Source organism: Catharus ustulatus, chromosome 1, assembly GCF_009819885.2.
Source record: "Catharus ustulatus isolate bCatUst1 chromosome 1, bCatUst1.pri.v2, whole genome shotgun sequence".
Lineage (NCBI taxonomy): Eukaryota > Metazoa > Chordata > Aves > Passeriformes > Turdidae > Catharus > Catharus ustulatus.
In genome coordinates, this window is record NC_046221.1 from 77367670 (window position 1) to 77382225 (window position 14556).

Below are 14556 nucleotides of genomic sequence, written 5' to 3' on the forward strand. Positions count from 1 at the left end.
AGATTATCTCTTCAAAATGGACCTGATACCATGCATGAGCCTCTTCTCTGGACAGATTCTTTTTCGACTGGAAGGAAAAACTTAAGATCATTATTTTCACTAGCACAAACATGAGTGGGTTCCTACTCTAGGAGAGACAAGCTAGGATGAAGCCCCAAGAACAGTTTAAGTCTATCCTCATGTCTCACTGGCTTCAGGCTGTCATCATCCAGCCAAAGCTGGCTGGATCCACAGAAAATATGTGGAAAGGATCAGAATGTATAATATTTTGTTTTTCTTTAGAACACAGTGACCATGCAATATTCAAGGACTCTATGAAGATGGGTGACACAGATAAGCATCAGGAATGCTTTTACCTGATTTTCTGCCCAGGGCTTCTTTAAGTCACAGAGGTTTCACAGAAAGTAGCATAGATAGTACCCAAGATAAGTTTAGCTTTTTAGGCACTGCAGATCTCTATGCAGAGCAAGAACATATAATATATCAGTTGCAATTCAAGTGATGTTTTATGAATGGTTTAATAGACAGTACAAGAAAAAAAAATAGGGGGAGAAAAAGAGGATAAAATAGATTGCTGTGAGACTGCATTCAATTCTATTTATCTTTCATTCATCACACATAATATCAGAACTCAGGCAAAATGGGTTAGAATGGCAGAGAACACTTTGATAAAAAAAAAAAATCACTTCCCTTTGAAGAGGTATTTGGCAATTTTTTCACTATTTTTACCGAAAGTTTTACTAGATTTCATGTAAATTATATAAATAGACAAATATACATATCAAAGACAGTGATGAATTAAATTAAAAGGGTGGAAGGAATTACCATATCAGAAAAATGAAAAAAGAGTGCTTTTCATGACAACTAAGGTTTGTGATCACATCATCTTGTCTTAACCAGTGACATAAATTGCCACTTAAGAATACAGTTCTAGCCTTACGTAAGATGCAAAAATTCTCCAAATTTTTGGCTATTAGACCCATTGAGTTTTAGTTTATGACCTTTTAAGCTACTTTTTTCATGTTGAATACATTCAGATAATTCCAGACATTAAGTTCAAACAGCTTCCATAGAAACTAAATTCTGTTAGTGTAACAGTGTTTCATTGCACAAGACAAAATTTAGTAAATCCTAAAATATCAGTGTGATGACTGGTAGAAAAGCGAGTCATTTATTTTAATTGCATAACACAAGGAAAGGTTCAAAAGCTTAGAAATTAAGATCTTATTGAAATTAATCTTGTACAATTTTACCAACCAGCAAACAAAATTTTGTCAGATATTTGAAGAAGTTCAATCCAGGCAAACTGGCTGTCAATTTCCTTAATTGAATTTCCATCTAGTCTAGCAAACTTAGTCCATGAATATATGAAATTTAATTTAACTTTCTGGTAAATTCTGTGCTTACCTAACAACAGAAATGACAGAGACCCATTAGATAGATAGGTATATTGTTCTCTAGATCTCCCATACATCTGATTTACCAATGTAATTTCAGCAATTATTTTCCCTCATTGGAAAAACCCACAAAAATATTAGAATGACAATGTACACCAAGTGTAGCTGCAGAAAAAAAAGAGAGATCCATTTTGGTTTCCTATTTGTTAACAGTTGGGGTCCTCAAGTGAGGCACTGAGTTAATATCAGGACATTTACACATGACTGACTTAGAATTTTAGACTACCTTCAATACATGAGAGTAATTTTATTTTGGTGCTTAAAAATGAATATAGAAATACCAGTTTGAATGTTTTGGACAAGGATGCAAAGTTCCAGAGAACCTGCATTGCTCATATTTAGCAGTCCCTGTATAATTTAAGAAAAAATGAAACGTGTTCATTTAGTACTACTGCAACCTATTTTAGAAATCACCTAAAGCAGCTTTTTTATTGCAACCATTATTGCTTTTAGACACATGACAACATTGCTTCTACATCTGTTGCCATAACAAAAGAATCAAAATGAGAAGATAAATTTATTTATTTATTTGTTTCTTTATTTGTTTATTTATATATTTAACCAGGACCAATTATTAGTCACACTGCTCTCTAAGTCTCAGGTGCATCAGGAAGCATCAGAATGATCAAATATTGTTCTCTGTCACCAAACAACATTACTCATTCTCAGCATCAACAGATATTAGAGGCTTCACTCGTGTTTTTCACATAGCCTTAGGAGGGTCAGAGGAAAGAAAATCCTACAGTTTCTCCTACTCCAGAAAATGGTACGACTGGGGAGAAACCTTATCATAAAGGGTTAATTAAAATCCATGCTCACTAGGCTGAAACACATTAGACATTAGTCACCATGAGAATCTCATCCCATTGGCTAGTACACAGGCTGAAGAAAAGTAGGAAGCAGCCTTCCTCTCATGCAATTTAGAAATCCATAATCCTGAAGCCCCAGGGACTGCTGTGGCAAAGGCTTTAGTATAAATTCTCTCATGCCCTTGTGATAGGAATTAACTGGGTCTTTTTAGCTGGATTAGAGGACAAGTACTCTCCATGGAAACCAGGAAGATATACTTGAGAAGGAGACTGATTTAACTGAACAGTTTGTTGGTAAAAATTTAGCTCCATAGTTTATTGCATAGTTTGTTGTTGGCAAAAAGTAAGCTAATTTCAAAACCCATCAAGAAAACTACCTGGATCACTTTTTTCCCCCTCTGATGCTGTATTGTTTCCTTCCATACACAGGTCTTCAGACATCAGAATGTAGAAAGTCTGCTTCCTCTTTAAGAGACCTGGCTGATTTATCTTCTCATTACTCTCCATACCTTCCCTTGCTTTTTAAAATAGAGCAGAGAGATTCCACTTTTTCTGAAGTGTGCATTGGTAATTATCAGTCATGCCTTTATAAATGTTGCAGCTGCTTCACTAGGTAGATGCCTTTTGGCTTATTTTAGTAAGAGACCCATACTAACAGTCCGTCTTTTAAAGTAAGAATTGGAGTGAGAGTTTTCCAACTTTTGATAAGCATTCACTCCTGCTTAAAACTGCCAACACATTTGTGGAACAGAGCCAAGATCTGGAAACCAAACTGCTTTGCATTACTGAACATGAGGTTTTGTTAAAAGGAATCCATGTATTCAAGCTTGCACACGCATGATGGAGGCTGTTTTCTGCAGCTAGCACCTTTCAGGCGTATAGCCCAGAACTGTTTCTGTACAAGTGTGATCACTCAAGCCACGTAATGACAAGATGGACATCCACTGACAGGTGGATTGAATTTGAAACACTCCTATTGCGCCATATCATCATAACTTTTACATTATCTCCATCCCACATATTTACACTTGCTATTAGTAATACATTCAAGGTTAGTTAGGGATTGACCCTGCCAGATCATATAGGCAGGAAAAAGGGCAAGAGGAAGAAAGGAAAGGAGAAACAAAGCTGTTCTTCCATAATTTCCCCATAACATTTGCACACACCATTCTCATGATTGCCAAGCATAATTTCTCTCACAGGATTTTTTCCTCATAATTTATTGGAGAAAAATTCTGAGACCTTTTTAGATTCCTAGAGAAACACTTGCAGCACCAAACAAGTTCAATAATTTTCAAGACAACCAGTTTTTCGAGATCCAGAATTTGTTTTGTTCTCTTCTATACCACTTCTAAAAAATGTTAGACAAAAATAAACACCAACATTTCCCAAACATTCCTTTTCAAGTGCTTAGTAATATCTTTAAGTCTATTTCTCTGTTGCATAACAACCAGGTTTACGTACAACATGATATAACAAAAAATGAAAGCCCAAATGCTTCAAGCGGATTAAAGGCCTGCTCCTCTCTTCTGTTACATACAAAAAAGAAATGAAAACTCAGCAGTTAATACTATATCTCTACCTTAACAATATCTTTCTCCAGTGGTCTTTGTGACTGGAGGTACAATTTTTATGCTATATGATAATCATGTTGTATTTAAAATTCAGAAAGGCAATCTACAACATTGACCATCTTTAAATTTCTGTGTGAGTACCATTATTCTTCCACTTATAGTGAATTTTGAAAGAATGAATTTTGAAAAAGAAATAAAATAAAATACAATAACAAATAAAAATAACTTGAATACAAATACAAAAGAGCAATGAATAAGAATGAGTAAGAAATAAAATAACAACCACCAATACATTTCTGTTTTGAAAAGATAAATCAGCAGAATTCTTTGTAAACATTCTATTTGTGTCAGGGTTTATTTTATTAGTAGAAATTTTTAATCTGAATATATATCTTAGGTGTCCAGCTGTGGACCTCTTCTTGTTGATGCTTCTCCAAGGAAGTTTTTGAAGCATGTGGCTGTAGTTTTTCAAGAGCACACCCTGGAGCCAAGATGCAACAGCCATTTATTTGCATGACATGTCAAGCCAGCATGCACTGAAAAACCCATTTCAAAACCACACAGATGGTGCTGACCTCTATACTGCTAAAACTTGAGATGTGTTTTAATGGTTCCTGTATTTCTTTTAAAAGCATTCCCAAGGCTGAGCTGACAACCAAAGTCTTCAACTTGAGCAGCTCTCTATGTATACAATTGCAGCTTCAGGAATACTAACAGCATGCTCTTAAGTGCACAGAGACCCTTCCTATTTCAAAATTCCCCCACCTAGCTTCTACTTGTTTGCTGTCTGTAAAACAGCTTGAAGAACAGCCTTTGCCTAAGGATGTATGAGTTGCATGCAAGGAATCTGTTTCTAGGCAGTGCCCTCACCCCCAACCACTTTTTCAGACATGAGCAGGAATGACTATAAAATAGGCTGAACATAAACTACAATCATAGTTTTGACTGTGGTGTAAGTCATGATCCTAAAATCACAGCATCCAGGACAAAAAAACCAAACAACATGAAACAGGATTATAATTGAACCGTTTCCATGTTTGAAAAAAATTATTTCAGTAGGAAATAGGTACAAATCCTTTAGCAGAATCTCTGTCTTCATCATTAAGGAAATAAATAGAATCATGGAATCATACAATGATTTGTATTGAAAAGGATCTTTAAAACTTAAAACTATCTAGTTCCACCCCTCTTGGCCGCGACCAGGAATGTGACCCGCTAGACTGATTGAGTTACTCAGGGTTCCATCCATTGGAACACTTCCAGGGATAGATAATTCACAGTGTCTCATGGCAAATGGTTTTAGTGTCTCACTGTCCTTTGACTGAAGAATTTCTTTCTAACATCTAATCTAAATCTTTCTTCTTTCAGTTAAAAAACATTCCCCCTTGTCCTATCACCATCTGCTTGTGTAAGAAGTCAATTTTCCTCTCTTTTGTAAGCCCTCTTAAATCACTGGACGATGACAATAAGATCTCTCTAGAACCTTCTCCGTGCTGAACAACCCCAACTCTCTCAGCCTGTCTTTATAGGACAGGTGCTCCATACCCCTAACCATCTTTGCTCCCCTACTCTGGACTTGCTCTGATAGGCCCACATCTCTGTTATGGTGAGGACTCCAGACCTGAATGCAGAACTCCAGGTGGGATCTCACAAGGGAAGACTAGAGAGGTAGAATAACTTCCCTTGACTTGCTGTCCACTCCTCTTTGGATGCAGCCCAGGATACACTCAGCCTTCTGAGCTCTGTGCACACATTGTTGGCTCATGTTCTCCTTTTCATCCACCAGAACCCTTAAGTTCTCTGCAAAGCTGCTCCCAGTGACATATTCTCCCATTCTCTGCTCTTGTTTAGGATTGCCCTAGTCCAGTTGCAGTACCTTGTACTTGGACATGACAAACTTCCTGACATTCTCATAGGTCTACTTCTCAAGATTTCACAGGTGTTTCTGGACAGGATCCCTTCCTTCTGTGTCAGTGTGTCAGCCACACCACTCAGACAGGCGTCACCTGCAAACTTGCTGAGGGTGCACTCGATCTTGCTGCCTATGTCATTGATAAAGATACTAAAGACCATGTATCCCAAGTCATTGTCAGAGCACTGGCAAATAGCATAGCTGAAGAACACTGGTCCCAAGAACATTAAGAAATGTTTCCCCTGGGAATAATTCTTCTTGCTACTCATTTAACATTGTCAAACTGCTACAAACACCCTGTAAATGTAAATGAGAATGAAGGTAAAAGAGAAAACTTCACATCAATGTTTACATTTAAATTTTCATTACCCTCAAAGAAAAATGACCCTTAAAAACTTAACTTGATCTGTTAAGGTTCACTCAAGAGTATGACACTGTTTTCTTAAATACACAGAAGTGCTCATGCACATTCATAGGCAGCCCTCAATATAGTGACAATACCGATGTATTCTCTAAACTGTAGGAAAGTATGAAAGAAAGAACATAATGAGAATGGTTTTATCTTCTCTAAGGCTGATATGCTTGAAATATGTTTGAGTAAACATAATTTTCTTGAAATAATTCTTCTTTCATAAATCTTACAGCATCAAAGATCTTGCTCTGAAATCCTGATGAAGAGTGATCACAAATCAATGTCCATAAGTGCATCAAAATGAGTGAATATGTTTCCAAAATGAAATCACAAAATGCGCACAAAAGAGTATAACTTTTTTTCATATAAATAAGATTGCTTTGCTTTCTATGGTGATTATCATTGACATAGTCTTTTATTTACAGTTATATAACTGAAAAAAAAATTCCTTAATTAGATAAGATTTCTAATTTCCTTTCACCTGTTCATCATTTGGAACAATTCACCTGCAATCATCGTTTCTTCTTGTTCTTTTAATCTCCCATTTTTTCTGGTAGGCAAACAGCTGGTTCTCAATTTTTGCCAATAGTTAGATTAGGTAATAAGGTTGGGTTTTTTTGGTCTTCAGCCTTACCCTCAACAATAATTATTTGTTGTATTATTATTTGTTGTATATAATTATTCTGTGCCTGATACAATTGTATTTCTCCAGGTGATTTGCACATGAAGGGAATCAAATCTTACAAACACTGACTGATTGCATCTCAAAACGACCCAAGATACACAACTATTGTTTTTGATAGTTATTACAGCAGGATATTTTCCTTGAGTTTTCCAGCAAGTAACCATAGACTGCACAAATGTTGTCACTTACTCTAATTCTCTCTTCTCCCTGGCACTTTTCTGTTTCTTCTGTCTTTTCAAACTGGTGCTAATGTGAAAGGAAATTTTTTTTTCATTTAAATTTTGTGTCTTAGCCCACTTAAAATGTTTTGGGGCTTCTTTAGCAATATTTTTAAACTGTAGAAAACTAAAATTAAACCAAATCCTGTTCTTGTTTTCTGTACTAAAACTATCAGAGGCAGACTACAAGAAAAACAAAAGCAATTGAACATTGGAAAGTTATTGATGCAAACCGCAATTTAGAAATACATTAAACAGGATACTTCACCATAAACAAGGATTTGACTCAATCTTGTGAAATAACTAAAAATTTAAAAAAAAATTGAAAAATCAATGATCATTAAATGCTTTAAAAGTGAAGATATTTTTATATGTAGTTATTATTCGAATTACACTTAGAAAAACTGCATAATCCTGCTTTGAGCATAGTCACATCCATTTGTGCAAAGCTGATGTTCACAAATTACCTTTCATGTTCCTCAATATGCCTTAAAAATAAAAAGACACAGTAAAAACTATTTTGTGCTTGTTTTAGAAGGAGGTGTTGGAAAGTGAATGAGCAAAACTCAGACCCCTCATCTGTTTCCATGTTGTGATTTTTTGTTTTGAGTTATTTGGGGTTTTTAAAATTATAATGAAATATTATTAACTGTAATCAAATTATCCCAAAGGTAACTAGAAAAACTGGGTTGAATATTCATGGTGCAGTACAGCACTAGCAGTAGCAAGTTTCTGAATGATACAGCAAAAAAACCACTTTAATATATTCTGTAGCCCTATAATTTTGTTTGCCTATTACAGTGATCCATTCTGTGAGATACTACATACCTTCCAAAATTTAACTGCATCCTCAAGTCCCACTCGGATGTTCAACGACAGTATAAGAAAAAGGAATTCCTTATTTGATGGGCACAAAGCTTACAGATTATATTAGTGCTACTTGTCAATTACTCTATTTCTGGAAGAAGTCAAGCTACACCTTCTCTGGAAATAAAAGAAAACAAAATCTTTGATAAAAAGTGGTTTTGATATCCGTGGGATTTCAGACACCCTGAACAATGGAAACACCTGAAAGCTCAAGACAGTCATTGGCTTTCTCCTGGCTTTGAAAGAAAAATGTCTGACTCCTGAACACATTCTGCCTTTAAGTTTAGGTGCCATAGAAACACAACCCATACTTAGTTACAACATCCTCAGTTGGGGCTTACTCCTATTCTTATGCCACCGTGTCACCAGTTTTGCCATCTTGTGATTGCATGCAAACCTGTCCTTGCAAGCCTAGGTGGATAATGGGTTACACTCTAGTGTGACACCCACCAGATGGGCAAAGGACAGAACAGCTATTCACAGAGCTTTCTGGAGTTACTGTGACTCATGCTGTGTGGTATAGTGTTAAATGTTCCAAGTCAATTCATAAACCACACCTACTCCCAGGTAACTTTTCCTTTCTCAGTTCTGCAGCTGTTTCCTTTAGCCTCTCTCTGTCAGTCCAGCAGCAGATAGATGAAAAAAGAAATTGTTAACATCTATGTTGTCTACATAAACATGAGTACACACATTTGCACATTTTGATTCAACAGGAAAGCTTGTCCAATCCAGATGTACTGCTGAAGCCTCTCTTTTTTCAGCCCACTCTGTTCTGACCCTGTTCTGGCACTATTATCACTCCTTCCCAGCTGGGCTTGAGTGGCCTTGTTAGGGCAGCTATTAAACTCCACAGCCAGAGGTTTCAATTTAGGAGGGAGTAAAGCTCTCTTTTTATTACCCCAGGAGAATCAAGAATCCTGCCAATGCAGTACTCCAATTTATCGCCAGGAGCAGATGAGGTGGATTGAGAATTAGACCCATTTAACAACTAGTTTACACAGTACTCTGTCATTGCTACATGAAGCCACAGGAGGTTTATGGCTTATTCAGAAGGGCAAATGTTTCTGTATCACTGCAAGATACTTAGTACAAATCAAAGCACATGGCTCTTCTGCAGTGAGGACTGGACCCTTTTTCATCCTTTGTTATGTGTTTAAACGATAAAACAATATGTTTACTGTAACGTCTACTGTGTTTATGTAGGAAACATTTGGCTTACGACATCAATTTTTGACTTCATTGGATTTTTGCTGGCCATGAAAAGCAGATAATTGAAATACAAGATTTCTAAAATAACATTAAATATTCTTTTCTTTATAGCTCATACAGACTGTGAGTGCAATTGACAAAGATCAGCCTCCTCGAGGACACAAATTTTTCTTTGAGTTGGTGCCAGAATTTGCTGTTCATCCAAACTTCTCTGTTGTAGACAACAAAGGTAACTGCTGACCCGAACACCCCTCTCTCCAATATCAGATAAAACCTAATTCAGAAACATTTATTGATTCTGTGTTTCCATTCTAGATAACACAGCAGGAATTATGACTAGAAGAAACGGGTATAGCCGCAGCAAGACGAGTACCTATCTTCTGCCCATCATAATATTTGACAACGACTACCCGATCCAGAGCAGCACAGGCACGCTCACCATCCGGGTGTGTGCCTGTGACAGCCGGGGGAACATGCAGTCCTGCAGTGCTGAGGCCCTGCTCCTCCCTGCTGGCCTCAGCACGGGGGCACTGGTGGCCATTCTCCTCTGCATCATTATCCTGCTAGGTAGGTACCTGTGATGAGATCTTTACTTGACCGCACAAAGATCCAGTCACTTTGAGAGCCCTGATGTTCTTAAAATCCTTATTTGCACGACCCTGCAGAAAAATATCATCCTTACTCTTTAGGAGATTGCGTGAGAAGAGTGAGACTGTGCTATATAAATTAAACACAATTGAAAATATAGGGTCAGGTTTAGTTTCCATACTCATTTGAGGAATGTTCATGTCATAATCAGATCTTCATTTAGATCCATATCTGAAGTTGAATGCTAAGTTTTGCAATGATTAAATGTTTTGAATTATATTAGCTATTTAATGATGAAAGATTTGTTGGAGTTTTTTTCTGTTCAGAAAATACTTAGCTCAAAAGCGTACAATAGAAATTTTCAATTTCTTGCAAGCGATAGTGAGAACCACTGATTAAATAAGTGTGAGCACAGAAGTCAGATGAGCGTTTGGATGGTAGAAACATTAGAAAAATGTGGTGAGATATGAAGGAAGTAGAATAAATGCTAGCTCATTATCTGATATTAAAAACATAAGCATTTCAACTTGCATGTTTTGGAAGAAAAGTGCCACCATCTCTACTTTCCAGTACAACTCTGCAGAACACCTCTTTCCTTTTTCACCTGTCCTAGCAAACATAACTGGCCAGTGAATGAGTGGGAAGCTACAGGTGTCAGTTTACATAATTATAAGGGAATTTTTTTTTTCTCAGCTTTTACCCTGGATTCAAGATAACAATGTGATCCTCCTAATATTTGCTATAAGTATTAAAAGAAGGGCAATATCTATAAACTATATCTGTACTGGGCTTAAGGGATGGAGCTTGAACACTGGCAAACTGATAAATAAACTGCTTAGGTTCAGGCATTGCTGCTGGTCTGGTTTCAGCATCAGCCCCCTTGGATTCCCCAGGATGTTTCCCAGACATAGTCTGAGAGGCAGAATTTGAAGGGCACCACTTTCAGGAGAAAATTATGGTTCAAACTCTGCCAGATCTAGCTCTTCACCTTGCATAGTTCTTAACACGACATCAACAAGCTCTGCATCTTGAAAGCCATCCTTCACACCCCAACACAGAGCATGAAAAAGTGGAGCATGAAACACATGCCCTTACTCGCTCATGATGAAAACATTGTTCTTATTGGCTGTAATGCTTTAGCATAGATTGAACAAATTTATGCTAAACTTTGGACTTATCAAAACTCAAAATGTGCCTTAAGGCCACAGCAGTAGCACCTGAGAGTCAGAAGAGGATCAGGGACCATTGCTGTGCAAAACAAGTATGATCACTTTGTGTCACTCAGCCTCAGGGCTAAGAGGCCCTGCTGTACTTAGCACTACTGACATATATGAAGTCAAAGAAACGGGTGGCTGTGGAGCATCTAGACATAATTTTTAGTCTACAGTTAGTGTGATAATCAGTATCTTGTTTAATTTTTCAACAAGGTGTAGGATGTTATAATAGTAGACTAGTGTCAACATGCCCAACATAGGTGAGATATATTAAGGACCAGGCTGTAAAAGACACTTCTTAAAAACCTTTCAGTGATCCACCCTTTTCTCCAACATGGAGTTCTTGAATTTACTAAAGTGTATAGATTCTCATCTAGCATTATGAAAAGGATATGAGGAAGAAAACTCAAATAAAACAGAATGGAACACTATATTCACAATGCAATACCATGGCATGTGGAAGATCCCTGTTCCCTTCTCACTACCTGCAGTATGTCCAATTTTAGACTTTATTCACCAGTACTCAGATGACTCAGACGACAAACTTAGCTCCCAAGACTCAAAAAAACTATTCAGCACTGTTGTAATTTCTGGTTCAGCATCCACTGTTATACTTCCTTGACAGATGATCATTCTGGCCTCTCTTATTTACTCCAGCTACTGGAGAGGGAGTCATATTTTAAATGCGCTTAAGCATTGAATTGCTACTGAAATCAATAGCATTTAGACACTAGAGTGCATTTACAAATCCTAACTTCATTTTTTTGTCTTCCCTTATAAAGCTTCATTTTTGTATCAATTCTTACCTCTTCAGAAGAAAGAGTTATTCAACTAGCACTTCATAAACTAAGGGGATCATGTGTTTTCAAAAGAAACATTTAGTAACAAAGACTGGATTTCAGTTCTTGCAGTCATTGAAGCAAAAGTAGTTTTGTCAATAATATTGATAGCTTAAGGTCTTCAGGTTCTTATTTTCAGAGGGTCCTGTAGATCTCATATTCAGAAGTGAATTAGACACTTGGGAGTGCCTAAATCAGTAGCTTTCAAGAGTGTGAATAACTTTTGCCGAGGGATTCAAGTGCATTTGATGAAAGGACCCTTAGTGACTGCCAGAAAGGTGATACTTGCAAAATTAAAATCAAAGTCAAATCTCAGTAGGATAATGTTGTATGGTATTGTTTACTTTTCAATTTCAGGTTAGTTGAAAATTTTTTAAGAATATGAAATATTTTGATCATTTCTCCCAAAGGTTTGAAAAAAGAATAAGTTTTTGTCTACTATCAAATCACTAATACTTTTCCTTATTTACTTCAACTTGGAGATGGATTTTACCACTATACTCCTACTAAAAATCCCATTCCAGCCTTAAAATCCTCCCAGGTCAAAGGATGAGGTAGAATTTTGGCTTGTTTATTTACTTTCTAACTATCTATTTCTTCATTAACTTTTTGTTTCCTTTTAGTATTAGTTGTCTTGTTTACGGCTCTCAAGAGACAGAGGAAGAAAGAGCCCTTGATCATCTCAAAGGATGATGTTCGGGACAATATTGTTACCTACAATGATGAAGGAGGTGGGGAAGAAGACACTCAGGCTTTTGACATTGGCACTCTGAGAAATCCAGAAGCAAGGGAGGAAAGTAAGATGAGAAGAGATGTTCTCCCAGAAACAATATTTCAGATAAGGCGGACTGCGCCTCTTTGGGAAAACATTGATGTCCAAGATTTTATTCATAGAAGGCTAAAGGAAAATGATTCAGACCCAACTGCCCCTCCTTATGATTCATTAGCAACATATGCCTATGAAGGAAATGATTCCATAGCAAATTCACTCAGCTCCCTAGAATCACTTACCACAGAAGGCAACCAAGACTATGATTACCTCAGTGACTGGGGACCTCGGTTTAAAAAACTAGCAGACATGTATGGTGGAGAGGACAGTGATCGAGACTGAGAAAGTAATCTGTGACCTGGTCAGTGTTAGTGGAATTGCTGTCTATGTTCCTAGATAAATAAAGTGGCCTACTCTCTTACTTGGGAATAAAAAAAATTACAAAAAATAAGTGTTGTCTTAGTAAGGGTTTGCTTAATCAATAGGTCAACGTGAATGAATATGAATGGTTGAGATTTAAAAAAGTACTATAACTCACCCTTTCTGCCTAGAAACCTCAGATGAAAGGGTTTTATTTGGAATTAAAACAAAATAAAAGGCTTTTTGTGCCTTTAAAAGTGACATGGAAACTCCATATTTTTAAATTGCTTTGCTTTACTTTTCCTACTATGTTGGATCGTGTGCATCTGCATTGTAACTTAATCTCAAAAATATACTTTAAAATATTAATATTAATACCATATTTATTGAGTTAAAGAATGTCTGTGTGTTAATTCATCCTGATATTTTTATATATGTATATTTATATTTTTGTATTTTTATTAAATAAATTAGAATTTATAAAAACACTACTTACTCATGTATTTTTTTAATCATAAAGAACTGTCCAGGCTTTATGAACAAAGGAAACTTCATACTGTGCAATACTTCATTTTTGACTGCATCTTCTTATATCAGATTAGTGGTTGCAATGTACTGTGCAAGAACGATAGTGAGAGAGTGCTCTGTAATGGGAATGCAGTGGAGAAAACAGAAAAAATTATTTTGGAAAGCTGATTATAAATAAACACATTCTGACTTGCATTGTGCATTGCTATATGGCATAATAATACAGTTTCATGTGAAACTCACACATACCTTTTTATGTGAAGAGATGATCACTGAGAGGACTTAACAGATAAATGCCTGGGGATCTAAGGAACGATTAAAGTTTATTCTGGTAGATGTGAAAATAATTTTTAATATATCTTCAAATAAATCAAACAGTTAAGCTAACATCAATAGTAAAAGCAAGGTTATTTTATACTAATCTTATTTTGGAGCTTTCAGATAATTTAAAAAATCAGGTATATTACTAATAGTTTCTTTTAAATAAAAGGAGGCCAAGAAACAGAAACAAAGTTTAACTAGTATTTTATTAAATATGTTAATGTTCTAGTCCTTGAAAGAGTGTGTACATTTGCATATTTAGTAAAGTCTTAATGACAGTCATCAAGTATATATTTTTGTTTAAAATATATTTGCTCGATATGCTTCTATGCAATGCAAACTTTTTTTCACAACACAGACTAAAAGGAATCTAAGTGGATCACAAGGTCTAACAGAGTTGAAGAGTTTATCTACATTTGTTTAAAAAAATAAAAATATGAAACCTCAAATGTATGGAAAGGAAGAAACAGTGTTGACAATATAGGACGTACATTATACATAGCATTTCCATTTTTAATATTGACATTAAGGAAAACCAATACCTACAGAAATCTAAAATAATAATGTTCCAAGGTTTTCTCTATATTAATTAGCCGTTTTCCGGGTCTTTTCATATAGAAATTTAAGATACACATTGACAATATTATGTGGACTATTGAGGCACTCGTCTCTTACCAGAATAATAATAAAGAGGCTGCAGCCTCAGACACCCTTTAGCGAGGCACAAGAACACAATCCTGCCTACTTGTACTATGTTGAGTTTCAGATAATTTATCAAAAATATTTCTTTATTA

General features: G+C 36.1%; 1 protein-coding gene across 2 annotated transcripts in view; it reads left to right on the forward strand.

The window, feature by feature from the left end:
• Nucleotides 1-13316, forward strand: part of CDH9 (cadherin 9) — a 111733-nt gene extending 98417 nt beyond the window's left edge. For both annotated transcript variants that reach the window (XM_033059238.1, XM_033059246.1), the window contains 3 exons: nucleotides 9255-9372; nucleotides 9459-9710; nucleotides 12408-13316. In XM_033059238.1, the coding sequence (XP_032915129.1) occupies nucleotides 9255-9372; nucleotides 9459-9710; nucleotides 12408-12895 (858 nt within the window). In that variant the 3' untranslated portion in view covers nucleotides 12896-13316. The remainder of the gene's footprint in view (nucleotides 1-9254; nucleotides 9373-9458; nucleotides 9711-12407) is intronic.
• The last annotated feature ends 1240 nt before the right edge of the window (nucleotides 13317-14556 follow it).